Source organism: Harpia harpyja, chromosome 21, assembly GCF_026419915.1.
Source record: "Harpia harpyja isolate bHarHar1 chromosome 21, bHarHar1 primary haplotype, whole genome shotgun sequence".
Taxonomy (NCBI): Eukaryota; Metazoa; Chordata; class Aves; order Accipitriformes; family Accipitridae; genus Harpia; species Harpia harpyja.
In genome coordinates, this window is record NC_068960.1 from 9,958,141 (window position 1) to 9,984,106 (window position 25,966).

At 40.7% G+C, this 25,966-nt stretch overlaps 1 protein-coding gene across 3 annotated transcripts in view; it reads left to right on the forward strand.

The window, feature by feature from the left end:
* The first annotated feature begins 5,266 nt into the window (after positions 1–5,266).
* The window catches only part of SMG1 (SMG1 nonsense mediated mRNA decay associated PI3K related kinase), a 69,988-nt gene continuing 49,288 nt past the window's right edge, over positions 5,267–25,966 (forward strand). The window contains exons 1-4 of one of the 3 annotated variants that reach the window (XM_052772294.1): positions 5,267–5,563; positions 15,861–16,024; positions 20,047–20,202; positions 25,362–25,498. In XM_052772294.1, the coding sequence (XP_052628254.1) occupies positions 5,475–5,563; positions 15,861–16,024; positions 20,047–20,202; positions 25,362–25,498 (546 nt within the window). In that variant the 5' untranslated portion in view covers positions 5,267–5,474. Of the gene's footprint in view, positions 5,564–9,243; positions 9,373–15,860; positions 16,025–20,046; positions 20,203–25,361; positions 25,499–25,966 lie in introns of those variants that run through there. The other 2 variants (XM_052772296.1, XM_052772295.1) reach the window with 2 other exon arrangements.

Here is a 25,966-nt window from a genome sequence, read left to right on the forward strand (position 1 = left end):
TATGTGAGAGAGCAGTTATTTTGACAGATGGAAATTCTCAGATTCACCAGAAAGGTGAAGCATCAAGTACACTATCAATTTTTCAAAAGGACTTCACAGTATAATAGTCTTGTAATATTGGCATCCACGGTAAAAGATAACTGCTTCTTGCTCCAACTTCGTCTTTTTCTGCAGTGCAGTACAGTGAACGCCAGCTCCATTCCAGCATTGTGCAGCATTTCATAATATGCAATTGCTCATAAGTCCTGATTCAGCTTTTCACTCTTGCAGGATGCAGTGTTTCTCATTAAGCTTCTGCTCAGGCTCTCCAGAAATAATGCAAGCAGCACAAATCTCCCACCAGCTGCCAGTCGAAACAGCCAACTCTTGCAGCAACATGAACTAATCTGCAGCCACGCTGTTTGGCTTGCAGATAACAGAACATCCTGGGCAGGACCTTGGGTACGGCACTGTCTCATTGAACAGAAGAGAGGGAACTACTGCTTGTGGCACACATTTTATTCGGTATGAGTAAAAGCATACTTGAGTCTTGCCCGGTGCTGTCTACCAATCAGACATGCAACTGTTCCACAAAGAGTTTGATTTTCAGAGATGTTGAGAAGTTTTTTTAACTGAGTTGCTATGATGCTGTTAATTTAACTACATAACACACTGCATGCAGACTATGACTTTCCTCTAAGGCATTCTGTGTGGCTTCCAAAACTCGTAAAGGGATTGCTGCAGCTTCTGCTCTCCTGAAGACCAGCATGGAAACTACTGCTTTGGGCTATCACGCCATTTTTACCCTGGCTGAAATTTAACAGCTGTAGTGTGGCTGATTGTATTGACAAAAAATTTACTTTTCTACTGTATTTCCTTGGACAGTTCAGGACCTAAATATTTAAAGACCTGCAACTGTTTTAGGCTATGTATTTGTCAGGTCAAAGTAACTCCAAGGACTACTCGTTTAAGAACCAGTCGCTTAAACGGAAGTGCTCAGTTTATATAATATGTATGACTGTTGCTGGTAATATGTAAATGATGTCTAGGACATTTAAGGAAGCATATAGTTAATAAACAGAAATGCATACTGTCAATAAACAAAAAATTAAGAAACAGCTTATGCATACAACCAAGGACTTCTGTAGTCCATGATGTAATAAATCTATAATGAATGCCTGTGACAGGAACTCAAATATTTACTCATATACTGTATCTAATGCTACCTTACCTAGGAGATGTAAAATACCTTAAAGATGTAATAGCCTTAAAGAAATTCAGTAGAGCAAAATGCAAGTTCTAAGAAAGTTAATGTATTGTATTTGTTGCACTGATGTAGAGGAATACTGTTCAGTAGAAGTTATCCTCTAAAAGACCTTGAGGAAATGGAGCAGATGGTTCCATGTGCTATCCCACTTAAATTCAAAGTGGTTTTATAAATACTCAGAAAAAGTAAAATAATATTTTCCTTAGTCTTTTATATAACAAGAAGAAGGTAAAAATTATTTTTGTTAGTATTCAAATAACAGTGCATTTATTATGGAATTCTAAAATATAAGATTGACTTTTTTTGCCTTAGAAAGATTTTCAACACAAAACTCTAGAATGGTTCAGTATGCCTTGCTATTAGGACTATTTGTACATTGGATTTCTGTATTAATACACCCCATAGGATAAGGAAAAATTCCAGTTTGGGACGAAACAAGGTAGGCCCCAATACAGACTGCACCATTTGCTCGTGATAGACGGCATCTTTGCTTGGCAGTACAATCTCCATGGATCATTATACCAGCCGACATTTTTAATGAAGAAAACAGTAGGAGTCCTGCGGGACCTACTGTGCATGCGCTGATGGGCTGTGCCTGCACCACAGGTACAATATGTTCTGGACACTCTGGGCTCTCTATGCCTGCACAGATTGGCCATACATCAGATGTGCTTTGCGTGTGCTATGTCCAGAAAATAGTGTATGGGGCCATTCAGCTGAAAATCTGCTAAGTTACTAATAAAAACAGGATTCTGCCATCAAAGCAGTAGAATTGGCAGGTATAGGGAATAACTATTCTAGGAATCCTTTACAATTTTTAAGAGGCATCCATCTGCAATATACAGGCTAGAGGATCTTGGCGTCTGGTACTTCTCCGCTCTAGTTAAATACTGTTTTGCTCCTTGGCTTCTGTCCTATTTCCAGAAGAGGAAATAGCATCTCTTTCCCTCTTGTGGTTGGTGATTGTTTTTCTCTCAATCTGTAGCTTTGTTATGGATCAGAGGGAGCCAAGGGCCAAAAGTGACTTGTAATCCTCAGCACATGCTGGTTTTTCTCAACATACTGCTTAGTAAGGAAATAAACTAGTAAGGGGTAAAAGATGCAATATGGTGCTTACTACCCTATTTCAGCACATTAAATATATACAATCTGCATTTTATTCCAACTAAAAATAACACTCAGATCAATACAGCTTTCTTTTATATATTAAATACAGAAATCATTACCATGAATTATAAAGCAGAAAAAGTGTGGTTCACAGTGTCTGTTACTCCAGAGTTCTGCATTAGGATGGATGTGGACAGTCTGATGGAGTGGATTGAGCGTACGCCCAGGAGTGAGACCGGAGGAGACGTATCTCTGCGAGTGTCATCAACTCATTCTGAGACTTAAGACAGTCCATATATTTCTATTTTGAGAGGGTCCAGATTTAGACACCTTATTTATTTATTTTTTAACAAGACTCAAGAATCTATAGCTCCAACTGACGTCGGTGCTGTCCACTAAGTATCCAAAACTGAAGTCCCAAACTTGAGGACAGAAAATTAGAAAGCGGTTTTGAAAATCCTGGCCTCAGCTTCCCTGGGATTCTTCATTCATACAGTGGCGTCTGAATGACCGTATCCATCTTTGCAAAGGGGCTGACTGAAATCTGCAACTGAGAAAGTGCTATACAAACGATTACTGCTCTATCTCACAAATCTTGAAGCGCATGTTAACTATTATCTATAATACCATTCAAATTTCACAATATAATCATCCTTGTAGAAATGGATCCAGTACGTCTTTTCATTTGGCAACTATATAACATTTTACAGTTTTAAGGCTGTGCACAACAGCAGTTTAGAAAGCTAAACATCACTGATCCATTTTACAAATGGAGACAACTGCACTCAGAAGAGGGATCTGCATTAGACCACACAGACTGCAGCAAATTCACCACTAGAATACAGGATTTCTGATATAAAATTTACTGTACCAAACACTAAATCAGTGGTTCTTAAACTCTTGCTATATGCAAGCAGTTGTTGGCCATAGTATGTCAGCTTGCTTTCTTGCTTCCCCTTGCTACATTAATTTGAAAGGTAGTTAAAAATATATTCCTAGTGTTACCTTGCCCCTCAAGTTATTCATGTTGTTGCCATTGGGATACTAGTCAGTCATGAAATAAAAAGAAAAATCATCACCTGCTGCATCACCAGGGGCAGAGGGTCTGCTAGACTTTGTCAGAAAGGGTGAGCAAATTTGCAGTAGGTATTGTTGCTATACTTATAAAAAGCTATTTTTGCTGCATATTGTGTAATCCTGGATGTCCATCTCAATTATAAAGAAGGGGGAAAAAAGATCTATCATGGCTCATGGAATTGATTGTTTTTACAAAACTGATTCACTTAAGATACACAAGCATATGTCAGTTGAAACGCAGTCTGATGGGCACTGGGCCATATCATATCAAAATGGCGTTATGTTGCAATGAAGCCTTGTGATAATAATTTTTGGGTTGGTTTTTTTTGCCCTGAAACTGATTTTGAAATCTGTACATGTCTTGCATGCGTTCCTTATGGACTGTAAGCCAACAAGACCGTATCAGCGGGATGATGGCTGCCCAGCAGAATCCAAGGGAGGCGGCAGTATGCCATCTGTCTTAGCTAAGTCACCAACAGAACCGTGGCATATTAGTCACAGGGGAATTTTAAAAGTCTCCTCAGGTCTTTCAGTGGTCTCAAATTCAGGATACTGTAATTAAAAAAGGAGTCTGATCTACCCAGGTCTCTTTGCTGAGTATCTGACTAAACTATTGTAATTTTTCGTAACTAAGGAAATATTCTGCAATCAGGAATTGGGTTTATCAAATCAGCTAATGTAAGTTTCCAGGTCTTGCAGGAGAAATAAAAATATGCCTGAGACAGTCTTCACATCTTTTTTGGGAAATGTGCTCAGACTATCTACCAAATCAAGGAGACTTTTTTAATCCCCTCAGATTTGCCTGCCTTCTTTTTACAGATAGGCTTTCCCCACAATGGGCATCAAACGGGGTGACTGCTTTACATAGAAAAGTCATCCGGGCTTAGAAAGACACTATTTCGCTAGTCTGCTTTTGAAATGCATTTCGGCAGCTGGGAGGAAGAAGGAGAAACGTTAAGGGTTTAGTTAGTGTTTACTGTGGGATTAGTCAACTTTTTGCTGACGGCTGCCAAGCATCAGACTTCCCCCTGGCAGTCACAGATGGGTGACATGTCCTAATGGGGAGAAACGTGGGGACGAGGATCCGATCTGATCAGAGGGCTGCAGCTCCCTGCAGATGCTCCAGCAAGGCTTGGGGCAGCACAGACCCCCGCAGAGAGAAGCGGGGAGCAGGGCAGGGGTCCTCCACCTCTGCTCAGGGCCTGCGAGCCCCGGCTCCTCCCAGGACTCAAGGGCCCCAGGCTCCCCTCACACCCTGGGGACCTCGGTCCCCTCAGCGCCCGGGCTCCCCTCAGGACCCGGGGCCTGGGATCCTCTGGCTGCCCGGACAGCTGGGGGACTGGGAGCCCCCGCCTGCCCCCACGATCCGGGGACCTTGGTCCCCTCAGGGTGCTGTGGTGCCAGGATCCCCTCAGGACCCGGGGTCCCCCAGATCCCTTCACGCCGGTCGGGCTGGGATCCCCCGGCTGCCCTCGTACCCGGGGGCCGCAGGTTCCCCTCACAGCTGGGAGCCTGTCGGCCGGCACCGACCCTGACAGCCCAGGGGCCTCAGGCTCCCCTCATGACGCGGGGGGGGGCTGGGATCCCCCGCTCCTCTCACGCCCCGCGGCGGGGTGGCGATGATGGCCGCCCGCTCCCCCACGCCCACGGGAGACCGCCGCCCGAGGCCCCGCGGGGCGCGCAGCGGCGGGGACCCCCCCCGGCCGCCCCGGTGGGGAAGCCCGTCCGGCGGCTGCCGGAGGCGGAGCGCCTCCGCCCCCGCGCCCGCGCCCCGTCCCCCGCCCTCCCAGCGTGCCCCGCGGAGGGGGCGGGCGGCCCATGTCCGCGATCCCGGCATGCCGCGCGGCCGGGCAGCAGCCGGAGCAGCCGCGGCGGCCGCGTCCCCTCCCTCCGGTGTGAGACAGCAGCCGCCTGCGGAGCGCGAGTGACGAGCCGCCGCCCGCGCCTCTCCCCCTCCTTCCTCCTCCTTTCCTCCTCCTCCGCCGCCGCCGCCGCCCCTGTCCCGCGCCGCTGCCCGGCCGGCCATGCCGTCTCGGGCAAGGTAATGAGCCGCAGAGCCCCGGGGTCTCGGCTGAGCGGCACCGGCAGCAGGCAGCACTACCACCCGCGGGGCTGGAATGACTGGCAACCCAGGTGGGCAGGGCTGGGGCAGGGGGCGCGGCCTGGCCGCCTGCGGGGCGCGGGGGCCGGGGCAGCGGGGCGCCGCGGCTGGCGGCTCGGCCCGGCCCTGCCGCCGGGCCTGGGGCAGCGGGGCGGCGCGGGCCGCGGCGGCTCGGAGCGGCGGCGGCGGAGCCACTTCCTGGCTGTTGGGCCTAGCGCGGGGCGGGTGGCGGCGGGCCGGCCGCCGGGCCTAGGCGGCGGGGAAGGGGCCGGCCGCGGCCGTGCCCCGGCGGGAGCCGGGCGGGGGCGCGGGGGGTGGCTTCCGGATCCGTGTCTGCCGGCGGCTGGAGACGGGACCGGGACCGGGACCGGGACCGGGACAGGTCTGTCAGCGCGCAGGGCTGGGCTGGGCGGGACCCCGGTCTGGGCTCCCGGCTGGCGGGTGCGAGCGCTCCTTCCTCCCCCCCGCCTCTCCCGGTGTCCCCTCTTCCCCTGGGTCTCTCGCGGCTCGGGGTGGCCCTGACGCCTCTGGCTGATAGAGCTGGTGCGTGTCCGCAGGCAGCAGCTTCCCTCTCCTGCGCGTCGCGGTGCGAGACGCTTCACTGGAAAGCTGAAGCGCTGGGGGGGCCTGCAGTGGGGTGGAGAACGGGGTGGGGGGGGCTTGACACCTGTATTTTTTCAGCCTAGTTTTCACCAGAAAGAAGAGAGGCTGCAGAAGTACTCGTAGTCTTTTGAGGGCTAATAAAGTAGTACAGGATCCTTATTTTATTTAATTTTTTTTTTAATCTGGGGAAAGGAGTTGAGCTGTAAGTAGGCTGGGGTGAGAGCTTATACAGTGTGTTAGGTTTTAAGGTCTGTTTATACCTGGGACTTCTTAGTAAGTGAAATTCCAAGTCTGTTGGCTTCTTTAGTCAAGTACAGGGAGTGTATTTCAGGTCTTGGTTACCTCTAATATATCTGATGACAATGTATTTGCCCTGCTGCTCAGCTTTGCTACTTTAAGAGTCAAAATTGTCACATAGAAATTGTAAATAAATTTGGTGCTTCTTAATTTTTCTTTAATGTGGAAGATTTGGGGCTTTTTTCTAGTGTTTTTGAAAGTTTAACACAATATGGGATCTTACTTTTAAACTTTCCAACAAACAGAGCGGCACGTGCTTGGGAATGTATTTACAGGTGACGGTCCCAGTCGCATGCTGTGTGGACTAGGAAAATTGGGTGGATGTGAAGGTAGATCTTATGAAACACAGGTGTAACTTCAGTATTTACCGTGAAGGAAGCTTTCCTTTTGCTTGAACAGCTAGCAGTGCAGCCTCTAGGGCTAATGCTAGAGGCTATTCAATTCTTAGTGGTGTGTGGGGCATGGTTATTTAAGTTCTGATTTCTTCTGTTATTGAACTACTTGGTCAAAATTTACTGGTTTTTCCTCACTTAAAAACCTGCAAACCTTGTTGGTGACTCCTTCTTATAGCATGCAGATGTTTTTGGGGGAATTAAGAAGTCTGGTCTCTCTCTTGTTCCTTAACTACTACCTTGCTTCAGATTTCTGGACTGTAGTCTGGAATTCTGGACCCTAATCCTTTACCTTGCCACTGGGAAGAAATTGGATGTACATCTTGTATCTTTGCAGTGGATGGCTTCTATAAATGCTTTCTGGTTGGATATATTAATTTGTCACAAGTTCTGTCTTTTAGCCTAAAAAATGTGTCTTACAGGGGCTAGGAAGCTGACTTTTTCCAATATAGTATTGTCTGCAATAGGTTCAGTTAGGGGTGAAAGTAAAGAGTCTAGCTGCAGAAATGCTTTGCCTGGTGATGAGGCTGGTTTAAGAAGTTAGACTGTTACCTCAGTGTCTGACTGTGGTCCGTTCCCCATGCTGTAGTTTGGTGTCTCCTTAGGTCTCAAATGCAGCTGCTGTAAACTGGGCTGCTAAAAATAATTATCCCAAAAGCCACAGCAGAAACAAAAATCTGAAAGCACTAGAGAAAGTGTGGCAGACTAGGGGAGCTTCATAGCATGGACAGGGCCTAGTTCTGTTTCCATCACACTGTGATTAGAGCTCCTGCTAAGAAATAGGTAACACTTCTTCACTGATCCTGTCAGTTGTAAGAGTTTAACTTTATCCTTTCCGTTAAATATATATGTTTTTTTAATCTGGTGAGAGAGCCCAAGAATCAGAAATGTTCAAACAGTCCCAAACACAAAGCACATTTTTCTCTGTAAGTTATGCTCAAGTTTTTTAAATCTCAAAAAGATAGCTTTGGCGATATGGAACCTGTGAGTCTACACTAAGAGCTTAAAGAACAACACAGAGATTAAATCAGTCTTTGTTGTTTTGGCATTAACTAATTTTTAAAAGTGATTCATATGCATGGTTGAAAGGAGATCTATTACATAAAACTGGCAATGAGTGTTTCTTTTTCGTTGATGGTTTCGAATATGCTCTTGGACAAACCCCACAACACAAAATATACCCATGTATTCTTTCCTTCCCCTTTCTTATATGTTGACTTAGTTTCGTTTAGCTTAGGTGATGTTGCTGGTAAATGCTTTCTTACTGGTAAATGCTTTCTTGCAGGGTGTGGAAGAAGGAACACACATGGCCAAAGTAATGAAAACTGCAGTAATTGTAGTTGTTTTGAGTTCCTAAAGGGGGGGGCGGGGAGAGGAACTGCTAATGCATGGGTGTATTAAATCAGATGGATTGTGTTTTCAAACACACATTTTTGTGTGTGTAAAAATGACTAGATCGATTCTCATTACTAGGTCTAGATTCCTCTCAATTTTTAGTAATGCTAATCAGCACTGGAACTTCGGGTGAAAACAGTGTGAAACTGAAAGTTGGAACCCACATCCTTCTTTAAGGGAGAGTAGTTTTTAATTAGAATTTGATTTTTTTTTTTTTTTGTGCCTGCATGAATTCAGTCGTATCTGTCAGATGCATGTGGACTGGTTTTCCTACAGTGTGTGCATTGATAGAGCTGTGTATTACAGAGAAAGAAGTTGTTCTGATATGTATGGGCATATTAGTGCACTGAGGTGTGCCAGACTCTAATAGCAACACAAAAACTTTTTAGGTTAATGTTGGATGTATGTGACAGAACAGTAAGGTTTTTTTGAGAAGGCTTGATAAGATCTTGTTCCCCTTTCTTCTAATCTTTATAGCTTTCTAGACCTTTACTTCTGTTTTCTTTCCTTTTTGTTTCACAGATCTCGCTGCATTTTCCCTGATATGACTTATAGAATCATAGAATCGTTTAGGTTGGAAAAGACCTTTAAGATCATCGAGTCCAACCGTCAACCCAACACCACCATGCCCGCTAAACCATCTCCTGAAGTGCCTTGTCTATGTGTTTTTTGAACACCTCCAGGGATGGTGACTCCACCACTACCCTGGGCAGCCTGTTCTTCCGGGGGAAAATATAAAATCATGTCAGTGTGCAGGTCTTGTGTGTGAGCAGAGTTAATTCGGTAGAGTACTAAAGACTAATTATATACTGAAACAAGCAATACTTCCCTTTGATAGGAAATGCTCTGCATGGCAAAGCAAGTTTCATGTGCTTACGGTGGTACTAAGCAGGAGTGTGAGAGCAGGGTAGTAGGTTAGCAGGTGCAGGGTGCACCATGGCTTTCTTATTCTTAGGCAAAAGTGAGAAAAGGAAGATAAGATTTTAATTAACAGGACCTCTCTGTCTCTCCTATCATAAATGTAGGTTAGCAGGGGAGTATCTGGAAATGTGAAAAAGAAAGTCTTTCACATCTGAGAAAAGTTCCAGAAGTGTCTTACTAGGTTCAGTACTGACATTCGTTCTTGAAAATGAAGTGCATCCTTCTCATGCAACGTAAGTCAGTGTTACGAGTTACTAATTTCTATTATCAGGGTGCCTGTCAAATGGAGTTACTGCCTAGGTCCCCATCGGTCTAGACACGATGAGACAAGACAGTAAAATATGGCTCTCCTTCCAGGTAGCTTATAACCTAAGCAGGAGAGCAGTATTGGCTAGCACTTTATAACTGAGGACAAGTATCCTGTGTTTAATTAAAGACAGAATGGGAGGTATTGGCAGGGAGCAAAGAAACTTATCAGAGCAAATGGGCTAAGAAAGTGATGGTTAGAGCAGCCTTTTACAAAAGGCAAGCGCTAGTTGTTGTGGATATTGTCTGTCCATAATGCTGGACTAATACATTGAACGACAAGCAGGGTGATAGTAGTGGGTGCTGTGTTTAAGGAAAGTTGAGACAGAGACTATTTCTTCTGCGTTTGCATGTACAACAAGGTACATGGAAAATGTTTGTTAGAAATTGGCTCAAATCTTAGTTTGGAGAGGTGTGTAACTGAGACACCTGAAAGTTGACAACATAGAGATGTTTGAGGATGTCGCTGAAATTACCTGAGAATGGGTGGAGTCATGTAGGATGAAAGTTGGTAAGGCTTTTCCGTCTCTTCAGGGATAGTTGAGAGAGAGGAGAGCACAAAGTGTGAAATAGATAGATAGATATGTACATACGGGGGGAGAGAGAGAAAGATAGTCTGTGATGTTGAAGGCAGCTTAGAGAACAAAATGCAGTATCAGTTGTGAGGTGCCATTGTGAAGAGGTCAATGGAAACCTTGGGAAGAGATTCAGTGGACTGTGTGTGGGAGATGCTGAACAGGAATGCATTCAGTTCTGAACTGGCAACAAGTAATTCTTGATCTCCTTTCACATCTGGGTGCATTGAATATGCTGGTAAGGTTGGGAAGGTGTGAGATCAAAGAGCTTTTTTGTTTTTTGGTAAAATGGGGAAGCCTAACTTTGTAATGTGAAAGCCTTTGTTTTTAATGTGAAGATAGAGGAGAATGAGATGTGAGAAAGATGAAAGAAGTTGAAAGTGTGTCAGTGGGAAGCAAAAGGAACTTGGAGAGCAGATAGTCTTCCATACAGCAATAGCCATACTAGATCAGACCAATGATTTAGCTAGCGTAATATCCTGTATCCAAAAAGGGCTATCAAAAGATGCCTATGGAAAAATAAGAACAGGATATGTATATGTAATACATTTCCCTGACATTCTCTCCTAATGTCCATCACAGTACAGAAGGAAATTTGTGAGCTACTGTGTAAGAAGGGAGTGATGCAGAATCAAGAAGTGGTTTGAAAAGCTACTGTGCAGGTAGTTGTCCAGCAGCGGAGATGGCAGAATTGCAGTAGGAAAATAGTTATTTAGTTGTTGTTTCACTAGTAGAAAACATGGCCACTTACACTCTCGTTGTGCTCTCTCAATGCAGGAGAAGAAACAAAAGTAGGCTTTGGGGTGGGCTCAGCCAGCCTTGGGCTTGGCAAGATGGACCAAGTGATGATAAAAGAGCATGGCAAAAGGCGGCTGTCATAGCTCTGCATGCCAGTGGAAGAAGGGTCAGAAAGGTCAGAAACTTGGTGGGAAGCTGTTGATTTGAATGGATACAGTGACTCCTAAGTTTTAAATGTTTTATTGATAAAGACTTTAAGTAATGAATTTATCTGCATTATAGCAAATAAACTTGGCAAATAGAGCAAAGCAGCTAGTAAAATTGACTGACTTGGACAATAATACAACTCATACAGTAGAGTTGTCTCAGCATAAATCCTCCCTGTAGATCCTGTACTTGAAAATAAAATCAAATAGAATAATTAAGTGATTTTTGTCTCAAAATAATATCCATATGGCAGGGTTGTTCTGAAGGAGCTACAGATAATGAATAGTATACACCAGATTGTTGTAACAAGTTTCTTGGACAAAAATTCTTAAGGCTTCCATATAACTAAAGAAACATGATATATTTTTGATTGACCTATTTTTCTTCTTTCTAGTTAAAAAGTTTTGGGTTTTTTTGGTTTTTTTGGTATTTTTTTTTTGAAAAAGCCAGTTGTTCTCAGCCATGCTTTCTTAGTCATACAAATTAGCTAGTCAAATCATGCTGATACTTTTGATGGAATGAGATATACACTTATTTTTGGAAAAGTCTAGCTTTCCTGTTGTATGTCCTTGTAGAAAAAAAATTAAGCGTCTGCTTTTTTTAGGGGGAACTAGTGGCCATTTCTGCTTATTTAGGTGGGTGAACTATTTTCTTTTTCTGATGGATAAAGGCAGGTTAATAATCACCCTGCAAAAAACTGAATGCAATCTCTTCTGTATAAATGATGTTGCTATAACAGTGTATGCAGGAAATTGGTGCTGGTGGTTGTTGTGGTTTAACCCCAGCCAGCAACTAAGCACCCCACAGCTGCTTGCTCACTTCCCCCCATCCCAGTGGGATGGGGGTGAGAATTGGGGAAAAAAAAATAAAACTCATGGGTTGAGATAAGAATAATTAAATAGAACAGAAAGGAAGAAAATAATAATTATAATAATGACAATAATAAAAGGATTGGAATGTACTAAACAAGAGACGCACAATGCAATTGCTCACCACTCGCTGACCGATGTCCAGTTAGTTCCCGAGCAGCAATCCCCCCTGAGGCCAACTCCCCCCAGTTTATATACTGGGCATGACATCACATGGTATGGAATACCCCTTTGGCCAGTTGGGGTCAGCTGTCCTGGCTGTGTCCCCTCCCAACCTCTTGTGCCCCTCCAGCCTTCTTGCTGGCTGGGCATGAGAAGCTGAAAAATCCTTGACTTAGTCTAAACACTACTTAGCAACAACTGAAAATATCAGTGCGTTATCAACATTTTTCTCCTACTAAATCCAAAACATAACACTATACCAGCTACTAGAAAGAAAATTAACTCTATCCCAGCCGAAACCAGGACAGTGGTAAACAGGTAGCCTTCCATCCAGAACCAGGCACAGATGACAACTGTCATTGGAGCTCTTGAAGTACTTTGCTTAGTCTCCATCAATGAGCTTTTCAGGTGGAAATAAAACAGAGTAGTGTCTCATAAAGTGGCAAATATGCTTTTGAAGCTACATTGTAAGGTAATCATAGTCAAGTTCATCCTTGCAATTTCCCATTCCAACTTTGTCTAATATCACATTTGTATTTGTACTTCTGCTTATCTGTTGCTAACATTGTACATTGTGATTTTATTAGTATACAATGTTTGTTCAGGTCTGGCAATGTCAGTGTATGTAACTGATAAATTTGTTGTTGCATAGACTTCTTTGGAAAGATGACGCTAAGCATTACGTCTGTCATGTAACCTACATCTGTTTGGCACAGTGTAATTAAAGTCGAAATACTGCCATGTGAACAGGGAAAGTGCCCTCCTGATATGCGGGCATGAGTCGAGGTAGCCCGGACTACAGTTCTTCCCATTGCCTGGTGGAATGGCTGTAGTGTACCATAAAGGGCTGGAGGGAGGTGCAAAAAGTAATTATTTGTAAGACTTTGGCAAGTACCTGTCCATAGAGTGGCTGCGTTTTGAGTTCTAAGTGGTTGTCTTTCAAAGTCATGAGTACATTACTGACAGGAAAAATCGTATTTTTCAGAAACAGATTTGGAAATTAAATGTCTCTTCCTGCGCATGCAGACTGTGCTTTGCTGTGAGTTTGCACAGCAGTGTCCTATGTCACCCGGGCATCTGGGTTCCTCGGTAAGCGAGCACAGGTGTGGGTGACAGGTATTGGGGTTGCATACCCAGGTCTTCATGAGCCCAGGCTACAGACTCCTAGAGTGTTGATGCAGGAGCCTGCAGTACAATTCTTAAATTTGCTTCCCATGTGAGAAATGGTGTGCATCACAGAACAGCTAGAAATGCACAGGCACATGAGATGGTGGGCTCTGCTTCTGGTGTGAATCTTACTGCAAGCTTCTTTCAGTTCAAAATCCTTCTTCAAAGCAATATGGACCATGGCAGCCAGTTGGGTCACAGAACCTAGTTGTCTGGAAACAGTATCTTCCTATGATGCATTTTTTTTCTCTGCCTCATGAAGAATGGGCAGAAGCTGCTGGATATCCTAGCTACACATTTATTGTAGTGGGAACAATGTTTTCAGTGGGAACTATTGTTTCTTAAATTGAAACATACGAGAACAATTACATATTTTTAATAAAATTATGCTCACCTTTTAGTTGGGTGATAAAGTGTGAACAAGTTAGCTTGCAGAAAGCTGTTCCCAAAGACAGAACAAAGCGAGTGTGAGGTTTTTCCCAGGGAAACAATAGGCTTATGTATTTTACCACAATGGAAAATTTTACAAAACATTCAAAGGCTGTGCTGCGGGAAGTGAGGTTAGCTGAGAACACGTGTAGTCCTTCAGCTGATTGGGATATGCAGAACAGTCTTAAAAATTGTACATTTAATCAGCTTGCTTTCAGACTTAAGAATTTCAGACTTAATGCTTGACAATTGGAGATGATACAGTCTACAGCACATCACCTTAAAAAAAGCAATGCTCTTTGGGGAGGTACACTGTTAAGAACCCAACAGTACTTAAATTTACCAACTGAAAATTTGTCAGTCTGTTTCATTGAAAGGCTAAAATAATTTGAATCCTCTGTAATAAACTGCTGTTCCTCAAAGTCAGCTGGAAGTCTCCTGAGGTTTTAGGGCAGGGAGAAAATCTGGGGGCTCTGTAGCTGACTGGAAAATTTGCACATGGTGTAGGCATATTTAAAGTTCATACCATTTGAAGGTACAGTGCAGAACTTGTTCAACATAACTTAGGTGAATGATGAAGGTCCAACTGTGTAAGTATTTCTACAATCCTAGTTGACTGTTGTGAGCAAAGACTTTTAGTAAAGCTTTGCCTCTTGAGTAGCATAGCCTATTTTATAAAATAGTCCAAGCAAGTGCTCAACAAAGCAGTAGATGTGATGCCACAGTGAATACTGAATGAGGAAAAGAGTCTTATTGTGTATATCTAAAGGTGAATTTGCTTAGAGAGCAAAAGGGAATAATACCTGCCAAGCAAACCTAGTGTCAACCTTTCACTGTGAGAATAGGGCAAAAGCACAATTTTCTGCTTTTGGACCCTGTTCCAAATTGATTGTATATTGTCTTTTAACATCCTCAAGAGAATAAATCATGTGGAGGGGGTTCTTTAATTGCAGTTGTTTTTGCAAATATCAGCTCTCATGTATTACTCTCCAGTTGTACTGAGGACAAGCTATATTTGAAAATAGTAAGCCTTCAGGACAGCTTAAGTAACAGCTGCTTTTCAAAAATTTTAGATGTGTTTTTCCCTTTTGGCCTTGAGATGTATATAACTCCTTTTTCCTGAATTTGTCTCCTGGTTCTAATTGCAGTGTTCTCTTGAAAAGTAAAAATTAAAGACTTTTTCCCAAGAACATGTGGTGTTTATCCTTACGCAAATTGTAGCTAATTTACAGGAATGGAAAGGAATGATCTGTCCTGCTTTTTGTTAAATAATCAAATGAACTATCCAAACCTTAAAATAAAAATAGTAGATCTTTAGAGTTTGCTTAGGAAAAGCCCTCTGTAAATAATTTGAATAGTGTGATTCTAAATATACTTGAGTTGAACAAAATTCTGCTGATTTTTGTTTTGGATGGGTATTGTTTTACTGGTTTTAATGTAAAGCTTCCAGGATTGCTTGTAAGAATGCATTTATAGTGATTGGTTGAATTTAGGTGCTGAAGTCTCGTGTGCACAAGTTCAGTATGTTAAAGTTACTGTATTCTTAAAAATGAAATCACTTAGTATGTCCAGTGAGAAGAGCTGATTCCATAATTTTCACCTTTTTCCTTAAAAGTTTATTCTGGGCTGTAAATCAGTTTTCTGATATGAGAGTGGCTTAAACTATGCAGATTTTTTAACTTGCTTTTTATCTGCAAACATTTATTCTAAAGGATAACAGCTCTTAATTTACATTCCAGGTTTTTCCACAGTAAAGGCTGTTTTCTTGTTTTGCAATTTTTGTTTTGCAAAAACGTAATATGCGATTCCTCTATTGAGTATCAGTTACATGCTAGTAACACCTCCATCTAATAAGTGGGTTTACATTGCTCAATAAGGCCCATAGCATATTACATAAATGTTCGTGTGTGGATTAGTAATGACTTTCACAAATGGTAGACACTGTGTTGCCTAGCTGTGGTATATACCTAGTTGTATTTTATTTTCACTTCTGGGAAGTGATTTCTCCTTATATAGGCATCCAACTGAAAAGAGACTTGAGAACATCCTGAGAAGAGGCACTGGCACACTAGAATGCATTTGCTTTGCATGTTTCTAATCCCAACGTGAATTTAAGGTCGCTTTTTAAGAAGCAGGTTAGATGTACAACTTTTTTGACACAGGAAAATACATTTGGGATTGTCATTTAAATATGTTGCATTTATAAGTGAATGTGAATCCCACTCCTGTTATATCCCTGCATAAAAAAAAATATTTTTCTCTTTATAGAACTGACAGTGCATCAGCTGACCAGGACAATTTAAAATACTCTTCATCCAGAGATCGGGGCAGTTCTGCCTCCTATGGATTACAACCCTCAAATTCAGCTGTGGTGTCTCGACAAAGACACGATGATATCAGAGTCCACACTGACATACAGAATGAAGAAAAAGGTATACAGATTGCTGTTTCATGTGTAAAATTGTGAGGGGACATTCAGAGAAAGGCAGTAAACTTGAAATGGTAGAGAATTTTTTTCCTTTTCCAAAAAAAGGCAGTGAACTGATACAACTCATTGCCACAGTATCACTGTGTTGAGAGATTTATCAGGGATCAAAGAAATGTTGTGGTTGATATGAATAGTGAGAAAAATATGCAGTTGCATTAGGAGAAGAATGTAAGAGAAGACTTAATGCATTAACGGAATAAGCATGTTTTTCTAAAGAATAGTATTCTGGATGTGTCTGGTCTGCAAGTTGTAATTTCTTCCTGAATACTGTCTGGTGCTTCTGGTATTGAAAATGGACTGCCTGATTAAATGGGCTACTAATCTGATATATTACCTATTGCAGCTTTACTGCAGCTAACTGGAATCTTTGGGAATCAAATCTATATTTTGTCATTAATGGGGATTTGTACTTCTATGTGCCTCAGTCTGACTTAATCTAAATCGTGTGATGTATGGTTCATACCATTTTATGGTTTTTTTTTTTTTGAGAATTTTCTACTTTCTGTAGAAGATAGCTAAAAATTCAGAATCGTATCTTTTTCATCTTTATGGAAAAGAAATCCGTATTCCGATTTCTTTTTTTTTAATTGCCAAATACAGGTATCACATAGGAGGGTTTTTACTTGCAGAGTCACTTTTTAGACTATGTAAATTTTCTTCAGGCAGGCCAGACTCAGAAAAATCTCACAGGAATATTAGTGTGGGAGTTTTTGTTCAGGAACCTAAAAAGCATTCACACACCCCCTACTTCTCTGCCCTGTAACTCTCTGTAAAGACTTGCTACATGTTAGGGGAAGTTACAGCTGGGTGTACTGTTGCAAATTTATTTTTTTATAAGTAGTAGGTACTGTTACTAGGAGGCAGGAGTATGAAACAGGTATATGTTTATCTGCATACTTTGAGAACCTTAAGATTGGTTAACTTTAACAGCGAAACTGCTTAGAAAGTGAGTATATTTGGCAGTGTGTCTACTAACATGGAGAGTTTTACTGTGTTTCACACAGACTAGCATAGTAGGTTATTCTTATACTTTGAAGTGTGCTAGTATTTAAAGAATGTACTGGCAGCATAGTGAAATAGTAAATTTCAGACAAATTCAGTAAGGTAGTTTGTGAAGTTGCTGGGAAAGTGCCATTTGAAAAGAAAAATGCAACTCTCCCTCAAGTACTTTATCTTACAGGGCATGTCTCTGCTAGCTCAGCACTTTAACCATGCTATTTTGTTCAGGTGTGACTTGAAAAGAGATGATTAGGGTATTCTGCACTACAAAACCAAATTCCAAGTATCTCTAGTTCATTTTTATTTTTGGAGAAATTTGCAAGCTTACAGGTGCAGAATAGTTTCTTTGTTTACTAATTAATTTGTTTTCAATTAATCTGTTGGAGTCTGCCAGCATGGAATTTTCATTTTAAGAATTTCTAACTTTTCTATCCTGGATAACCGTATGTCATAAGTACCTAGAATCCTTGAGAAAATATTCCACATGCCTTCCCTCCTCCTCGCCCCCCGCATCCCTCCCCCCCAGTTTCTGGTGTTGATAATAAAAATGACTTCCAACTTGATAATTTCTGGAAGTTGTTTAGGTTGAGAACCTCCAAGGATGGGAGGTTCTGCAGCCTCCCTTAGCAGCCTGTTTAGTGCTTTACCACTCTCCTAGTAATAATTGTTTTCTCATATCCACTTTGAATTTCCCTTGCTCAACTTATGAATTGACTCCTGTCCTTTTGCTCTGCATCTGTAAGATTAGTCTGGCTGTCTTTTTTTTTTTTTCTTTTTTTAAATAACCCTTCAAGTTAACTAGTGGAAGAGTGCAATTAGATGTCCCCCCTTTGTTTTCTCTTCTTTATTTTATAAAACAAGACAGGGGAGTTGGAAGATTAAGTTTTTAAAATTAAATAGAAGACTCTTGGGTTTTTACTCATAGATGAGATGTTCTCCCTTACTGCAACACTTTCTTCTCTTTTGGTTTATAACTAGGATGCGCTCAGGGTCCTTACTGCTAAAAAGATACTGCACTAGTATTTGTATGTCATGGTATCTACATATTTATGCTAAAATTAATAACAGTGACATAGCTGATCATATTCTTACTTGGTCTCAGATTTAACACTTAAAGAGAGATGAATAGAATTCGTATATATTAGGATTTTCAAAAACTTTTCAGACCAGGAGATAACTGAAGAGAGTTATAATGTAGTATTTACAGCCTTATTGCCAAAAAAACCTGATTGCCCTGCTGTTTTTTAATTACTCTAAATGACAATTTGTTTCATATTGTTACCAAAGATGTACTGTCTATCTGTCAAGTGGGAGAATACAGATTTGTGTTTATTCATTTAAAATAATGTCAGATACGCTGTAGCAAATACTACATGCCTTTGCAGACAACCAAAAAAGCTGGGATATTTTGTGTGTTAGCAGGAAAGTATGAAATAACTTCCAAGAACTCCAACGGTATATGATAGTATGTCTGGTTTTGATAGCTGATGTTTGTGGTCGGAGTACATGATCTCTGATATCTTTGGTTAAACTAATTTCTTTGCTGCTTTGAATTTTAGTGATACACTTCTGTTTAGTCATAAATAAAATTATTGCTGTTAGAAGTAATTTCTTTCATAGGACAGTGTTTGTTTGTTATGACAAGATAATGTTAAGGTGGCATACATGCTAGTTTGTGTTTAAAAATTGTACTTAATGTTGTAAATCCAAATATACACAAATTATCTTTACTGTAATTGTAATTAACTAATTACAACTGAGACTTTGCACAGGATTTTCTGTAATGGTTGGGTAGTCCTGTGTGTATAGAAATACACAAACTTCTACTGGTAGTTCACAGCTTCTTTTTATCAAAAGTTTTGCCTTCAAGATGACATTCTTTACATCTAGTAAGGTCCAGATTCACCTGATGTTTGAACTTATCTTTTTATCATCCTGTAGTCTCGGTAAGCTGCCTCTTTTTATGGAGAGCCACCTCTCCTTCTCCCCAGGCTTTCTTTTATACACTAATGCAGGTGGAATTGTGGAAATACCTTTTCTGAAAGAAATCTTGCATATCTTCCGTTGTTCTGGGTTTAATTTTATTAGTTGATTCTTCCCTGTCTCAGGCAGGAGGCACTTTAGAAAGCTGCCTGCACAGCTGCCTCGAAAGTGAGCTCTGATACAGAGTGAAGTATTGGGCAGGCTCAGGGGACAGTTTCACTTCTCCACACTACTGCAGATGAAGAACCTGCCCATCAAAGCGGTGTCGCAAACTGGAAAAATCTTTGGTTTCAACTTTTGAGTATGTAAATTCTTGTGGATCTAGGAGTAAAAATAATTGAATTACTCAAAATGACACTTTTATTTCCATTTTGTATTGTTAACAAAGAGGTACCGTGTGTATCTCAAGTGGGAGAATGTAGGATTGAGTTTAATTTAAGATAATGTCAGTATTAGTGTGTCAAAATACTGACTGTTGTATATTTAGGGAGAGCTGTTCAATCTGTACATATAAATAATCTGTGGCTTTTAAAAATCTTTCTCCTTTTTTTTTTTTGTCATTTTACTGAGCCTGTGTGGTAGATTTATAACAAAAACAGTGGAAACTTGATGTGCATAATCAAGGAGCAAGTGAATGTATCTAGCCATGTGTACTAGCAGTTTGACATGAAGGGCCTTGTAAAATACAGGGTCAAAAGTAATAAGAAAACCCCAAATGCAACAAAATCGATGTTAAACTTCACTGTAATAGAGATTTTTTTTCATATGCTTCAAAAGAAGACTGATGAGATTCTGAATATGTGACCTGGAAACTTACAGGGCATAGCAAAACATTTTTGCATGTGAAAGTGAAAAAGGAAGCTAAAGAAGGTGGTAGAGGATAGGGTTGCTAATTTGCATATGAATTGAATAACTCATAACACACTATGTTACTAAATATATGGTCTGATAGCCTGTTTTAATCTCACATTGTTTTTTCCACAGGTGGCTACAGTGTCAATGGAGGATCTGGGGAAAATACTTATGGTCGGAAGTCGTTGGGGCAAGAGCTGAGAGTTAACAATGTGACCAATCCTGATTTTACCAGTGTTCCGCATGGGAATCGTGCTTTAGCCACAAAAGACATGAGGAAATCACAGGGTAAGGATACCACAGATTTTCAGGAAAAGAGGATCTCTTTTGGCAACCTCTTGTGTTCGGAATATGAAAAGTTTGCTATGATTAGGCAATCTATATAGATTTTATTTTTTGTGATACATGATTAGATGATGTTGATGGAAACTGTCATCTTGTATTTATACTGTTCCCTCCATTGAGAGTTCCTCCATAGGTTAGGCAGATCTCTTGACTATATGGCTTGTGCTATCAATCTTTCCATTTCCTTTAAATAGCTTTTGAACCCTTATTCAGGTTAGCCAAATTTGGCAAAGAGATCAAGGGCTCCAAGAAGGAGAATTTGCTCTTAGACTTGTTGAAAATTGATGCCTGAGTAAAAGGTTGTTAATTAATGAGTCCCTAGTGAGGGAAAACCTGCAACAGTGAGCTCAACTGTTATCTGTTCTCACTGGCCTGCAGGTCAACTAGTCATCACATAATACCAGCTGATTAGTCAGTAGATGTGAACTCCTGAATCAGCCACAATTCGTGCTCCCTCTTGCTCAGCTGAGGATTAGAGGCCAGGGAGGGTCTGGAGGCATCATAAGAATATGGGCAAGGTCTTGGGAGATGCAGCGAGAGGAAAGCTGGAGTTGCAAGAGGCTGCAAGAATGCTGGGCATGCATTTTTAAGAAAAAAGTCTTCACTTTTCCCACTATCTGGGTTTAAATCATGGTTTTTTAAAAAAAGAATGTTATTCCAAGGACTTTTGAATGAAAATAGAAACTTTGTTATGACTAAGTGCTGTCATTTATTGCATCATTTAGTACAAGTGGTAGTTGAGCCAGTGACAAAAACTGTGGCTGCTTTATGCCAGGCACATTATAAACATATGAGGACACGGTGTTTCTCCTCAGGGATTTATATTTCAGAGGTGACAAAAGGTGGAAGAAGGAAGTTCAGTGTGCTTTGTGGGTGGAAGTGGTGACGACTGTTGCAAAAGCCTGATCTTTGGAATGGGTTAAACTCAAACTTTATAGTCCCATTCTGGTGTCTTGATATAAAAATTATTCACTCCTTTTAGTGTTTTAAATTATGTCTATGTAGAGGAAATAGAGAATTGTCTAACAGAGAACTCTGTAAATAATCCCGGTAGAGGGCTTGTGTGTGAATTTACTTTTAGTACTGGCAGAAAATTCAGACTGTTCTCCTAGGTACGTGAGCACCTCTTTAATCCTTAAAATGTTAGGGACTGTAATTTCAGATGACTGAAGTTGCTATGACTTGTATGCTTCTGTATGTATTCTGTCCTCTAGATGTCAGATTTCAAGAGTTTCTCCTTTTTAACTGGGCTGTCTTTGTGATTGTAGGTTTCAGCAAGTCATTTTGATTTTTCATATCTTCTTCAAAATACAGTGGGATTGTGTTGCAACAGGATCTTATTTTTTAAATTCTTATATATTTTCTTGCCTATTAGTGTGTGCATTAAGCAATTTTTAAAACCGTTGTCTTCTGTGAGTGAGTTAGTGTGTGGCTGAGACCTTGCTGATTTTTCAGAGTGGAAGTCATACAAGACTTCACTAACTAGTGCTTTGATTAGTATAGTTTCAGTCATGCTCTTGATTAGTTTATTCTTTTCTTTAAATTATTTTTACGCTATGATTATGGCTCAACAGACAGCTAACACTTACTCTCTCAGGGAGTAATGCCAATGTTCATCAGATATTAACTGAATAAAACCAAAGATGCTTTTGGTACGGAGTTTTGAACAGTACGTCTTGTTCTAGCAGCAGTTAAATGTGTGTCTCATACCAGTAACCTTGGTGGTGGTAGTTTTATTTATACAGTTCTGGTTTTAGGATTTTTTTTTTGTATGTAGAACAGCACAACCATATTTCAAAATAAACTACAGTTTTCCATGAAGAGATTACAAGCAAAAAGATAGACACAGAGAAGACAACACTAAAAAGTTGCAAGTTGTGGATTTAATTAATTCAAGGCTTATACTTACTGTTGACTTTTCATCTAACACTGAAGAGTCAACCAACATTTTTTGGGAAAGGAGGGGGGACTTTTTTAGGGACCTTGCAAAGATCTAGAATACCTTTATAAAAAATTATTTAGTAAAAATAATTTTCAGTGTTTTCCAAACCACTGCATCCTGGTTTGCCCTTCAAGAGCAGTATCTTGTGACCCAACCCAGCTGTGCTGGTGTAGCTTCCCATGTGCTTGCTGAGTGGCAGAGATCAGTGCAAATTGGGAGCAACGGAAGAGAAGTGATGTGTACTGTGCGTTCCTCATCCGGGTTATTGTTGGTAGAGTGCAGCTGTAGGAATATTGTAGAATAGACTTTTCTCTTTCTCATGAGGCACATCTGTTGTCTTGGAAAGGACTGTATTAGGGGGTGGCCAATGCATTGAATTATTCAAGGACAGATTCAAATTGCTGTTTTGAGAGGCTTCGTATGTAGACAGTCTAATAGTGGAATAAATGTGTGTAGATTTGGTTCAGCTTAAGCTTTCAAGATACATTCAGTAATGTACAATGCAGTACTTTCCTAGCAGAAGAGTTTTCATGTGGAATTATTCATGAATAGCAGTTGCACTTTTTATTTTGTGTACCGTAGTCTGTGTTAATTTTCATTGTAACCAAGCTTTAAAAGAACTTTCATTCTTGTTTGTGTATGTTTTGTTTCCAAACTATTCCATTTGAACTTGCAAAAAAAAATTTTTTTTTTCCCTGATCTGGTGACCTTCTACTACTGCCCAGGTTTTAAAGAAAATGGTAGATGTGGTACACACCCAGGCAGGCTGCATTCTTCCTAGTAGTCCTTTTTCTTTCTTCTCTAGGGCTGATCAAATTTTTTGGGTGGGTAATTGCGCTAGGTCCATCTTTCTGAAGTTTGGCTATGTATTGACCATTGGCAGGCAAGCCTTGGACTACAGCTGCTAGCTCAACTCTGGGCAGAAATACAAGGAGATCTTCAGATGCAAGTGATCATCTAGCAGGGACCGTAGTTATTAGCCTGACACCATCACTCAGGAAGACCGCAGATAATGCTTCAGAAGGTGTCTTTGCTGATCATGATTCCTTGTATGTTTCTCACCAGACATGTGACTTTTCATCCACTACTAAAGACTGTGGTTTCCAGATAAAGCGAGGGGAAAGAATCTTAATTCTTCCAAAATGGACATGTATGCCTTAATCTTTTGTAAAATCAGTAACATGTTAAAACAAGTCCTCTTCGTGCCTGTCAGATAACATCTCAACATGTCTTGTGTATTGTGCTAGCTAGGAACAAAACGTAGATTTGATCCTTCAGACTCTTATTGCTATTTTAATGTTTGCTAAGCCTGCCTAACCCTTCAGAATTTCAGGTGTCTTCAAAATTAATTACTTAAACTGATGTCTGGCAAGAAACAGATTATCAAAGCCTATTTTATTCATACTCTCTTAAAATTAAAAAAAATAAAGACATGAAAATAAGGTTGAGAATATTCCTCATGACTATAATACGGAAGACATGCTCTCCTGTAGGTGATGTCATGATCTATAAGAGTAAGAGTTACTGGCCTGTGGGTGGGTTCATAGGATTCTGTGATACACAAGGACACGAAGGTTTTTGTTTCTTGCATTTCTTTATTACAAGTTACTACAAATTACCACTAGTAAAGCAAGTATATATTTCTGATTAATTACTTATATGCACACCTGTATATACTATTCAAAATGTTACTGCTACAGCACTTGCCAAACTTCTCCCAGGAGTGGGGCCAACTGATGACAGACAAAGTTCCACTTCAAAGATGATCTGCGTCTTGGAGCCTGCAGTCAGTCAGGTGTCCCCAGTGAGGGTCCAATCTGTCCAGGAGGTCTCACGTAGCCAAGTCTCTTTGCAGGGGGAGCTTTCATAGAGAAGCTCCATTTTGGGTAGAAAGCAAGTTATTTTTATATTGTTAGAGATGTAAGGGAGCATAGGATGCAACCACCTGGAGCCACCAGTAGCTTCTACTAACTACTGTTTTTCATCTGGAACAGCCAATAGATGATGCTGTCTTCTATTTTCTGACCAATGTTTGCTTTCCAGTCAGTTTTTCCTGCTGGAGCAGCCAATAGCTTTCCCAGGATGTTTTCCACCATTACAGTCTATTTTTCACCTTTCCAGACAATAAGTTTGTTGTTGCAGTTTCTTGGTTTTGTGCTTATCAAAGGTATCTTGGGATGTCTCAGGTTCTTAGGTACCCAGCTGCCCTTCAAGAATGCTCCAGGTTCCCAGGCTGGGTTCTCAGGCTAGCAGTTCACAGGCTGGTACGCATTTTCTGTCAGTATTTTTTCCATTACAACCTTCCCATTATAACCAGGTTGCCTTTATGGCTGCTCCCATCAGATGACTGATATGTAACATACCAGAGAAAAAAGCTGTCTGTAGTTGTCTTGGGTGTTCTTATAAGAGTCATGGTGACTAAGAAAACCTCATCATTCCGTGAGGATTCCACGAATCCTCTAATTTTCATCACCATGAGACATCTAATGTTAAACTTTTCAAAAGAAACTTTGTTTACTTTTTTGCAAGTGAAGGAAATGAATTCTTCATATGAATTCATTGTAATTTGTACCTAAATCAGGTAAACTGAGTTGTGACCTTCACTGGTATCAATAGTGCTATTGATCAACTTAAATTAAATGTTTTATTGGGAAGATGCTAATTCTCCTGTATTATGATCCACTTTAATCAATAGCCACTGTGCCTCTGCACAGTGTATACTTTCTTCCTACAAGAAGCAGCTTTTTTTTTTTCCACAAGGTTCACTTGAAGTATTTGTTGAATTATTTTTGTTTATATATTCAGTCAGAAGTCTGATTTAACCTTACCACACCCCTTTTTTTTAGTTCAATTTATGTAGAAGGGAACTAAATCCAGGTGTTTGTGTAGAAGTAAAACAGTTCTGCTTAGTTCTGAATGAGTTCTACCCAGGTACTGGGCCGTCCACTGGAAGAAATGAAATATTTTGGTAGTTAAATTACATTTTACATTTCATTTTCCTCATGTTAGCTTTCAAACAAATCAGGATTATTTTTTTTTTCACTTTTTTCTCAAATTACTATTATGACTTATTGAGTCCACAAATACACATTTCAGCCAATACAGATGTTATTGATCAAATGCTGTAGAGAAAAGAAATAATTGCCTTTTCTTTTTTCAGAGCGATCGTTGTCTTATTCTGACGAGTCTCGACTGTCAAATCTTCTTCGGAGGATTACTCGGGAAGACGACAGAGACCGAAGACTGGCTACTGTAAAGCAATTGAAAGAATTCATTCAGCAACCAGAAAACAAACTGGTTAGTAATTTTTACTTTTTCCATAGCACCAGAGTATTTCTCGTTTTATAAAACTGTCTTTTTAAAAATCTGAGTATTGGGATATATCTGCAAGGAATATCTTACATACAAGGAATTTCCTTCCATGTGAAGGGAAAGTGTATTCCTGGATTGCCTGTCCTTTTTCTGGCATTCAGGAAATTTTTTATTGCTTGATTACTTATGATGTATTGCCTTAAAGCAAACTACTGAATGTGTGAGCTGTAGGAATAAATATGGCATGCATGTGGGTTTTTGTTTCACTGGTCTTAGCAATATCCTCTGGATCCTTCAGCAAGGAAATAGAGGAAAAAGGAAGTAAAACATGTTGTCTTGTTCAAGAACTGTTTCTGTATTTTAAATTAAAAATGAGCTGTTCACAAGACTCTATAAATATCAGCATATCTTAGAGTTACTCAGCTTTCTAGCTAAACACCTTTGTATGTGGAT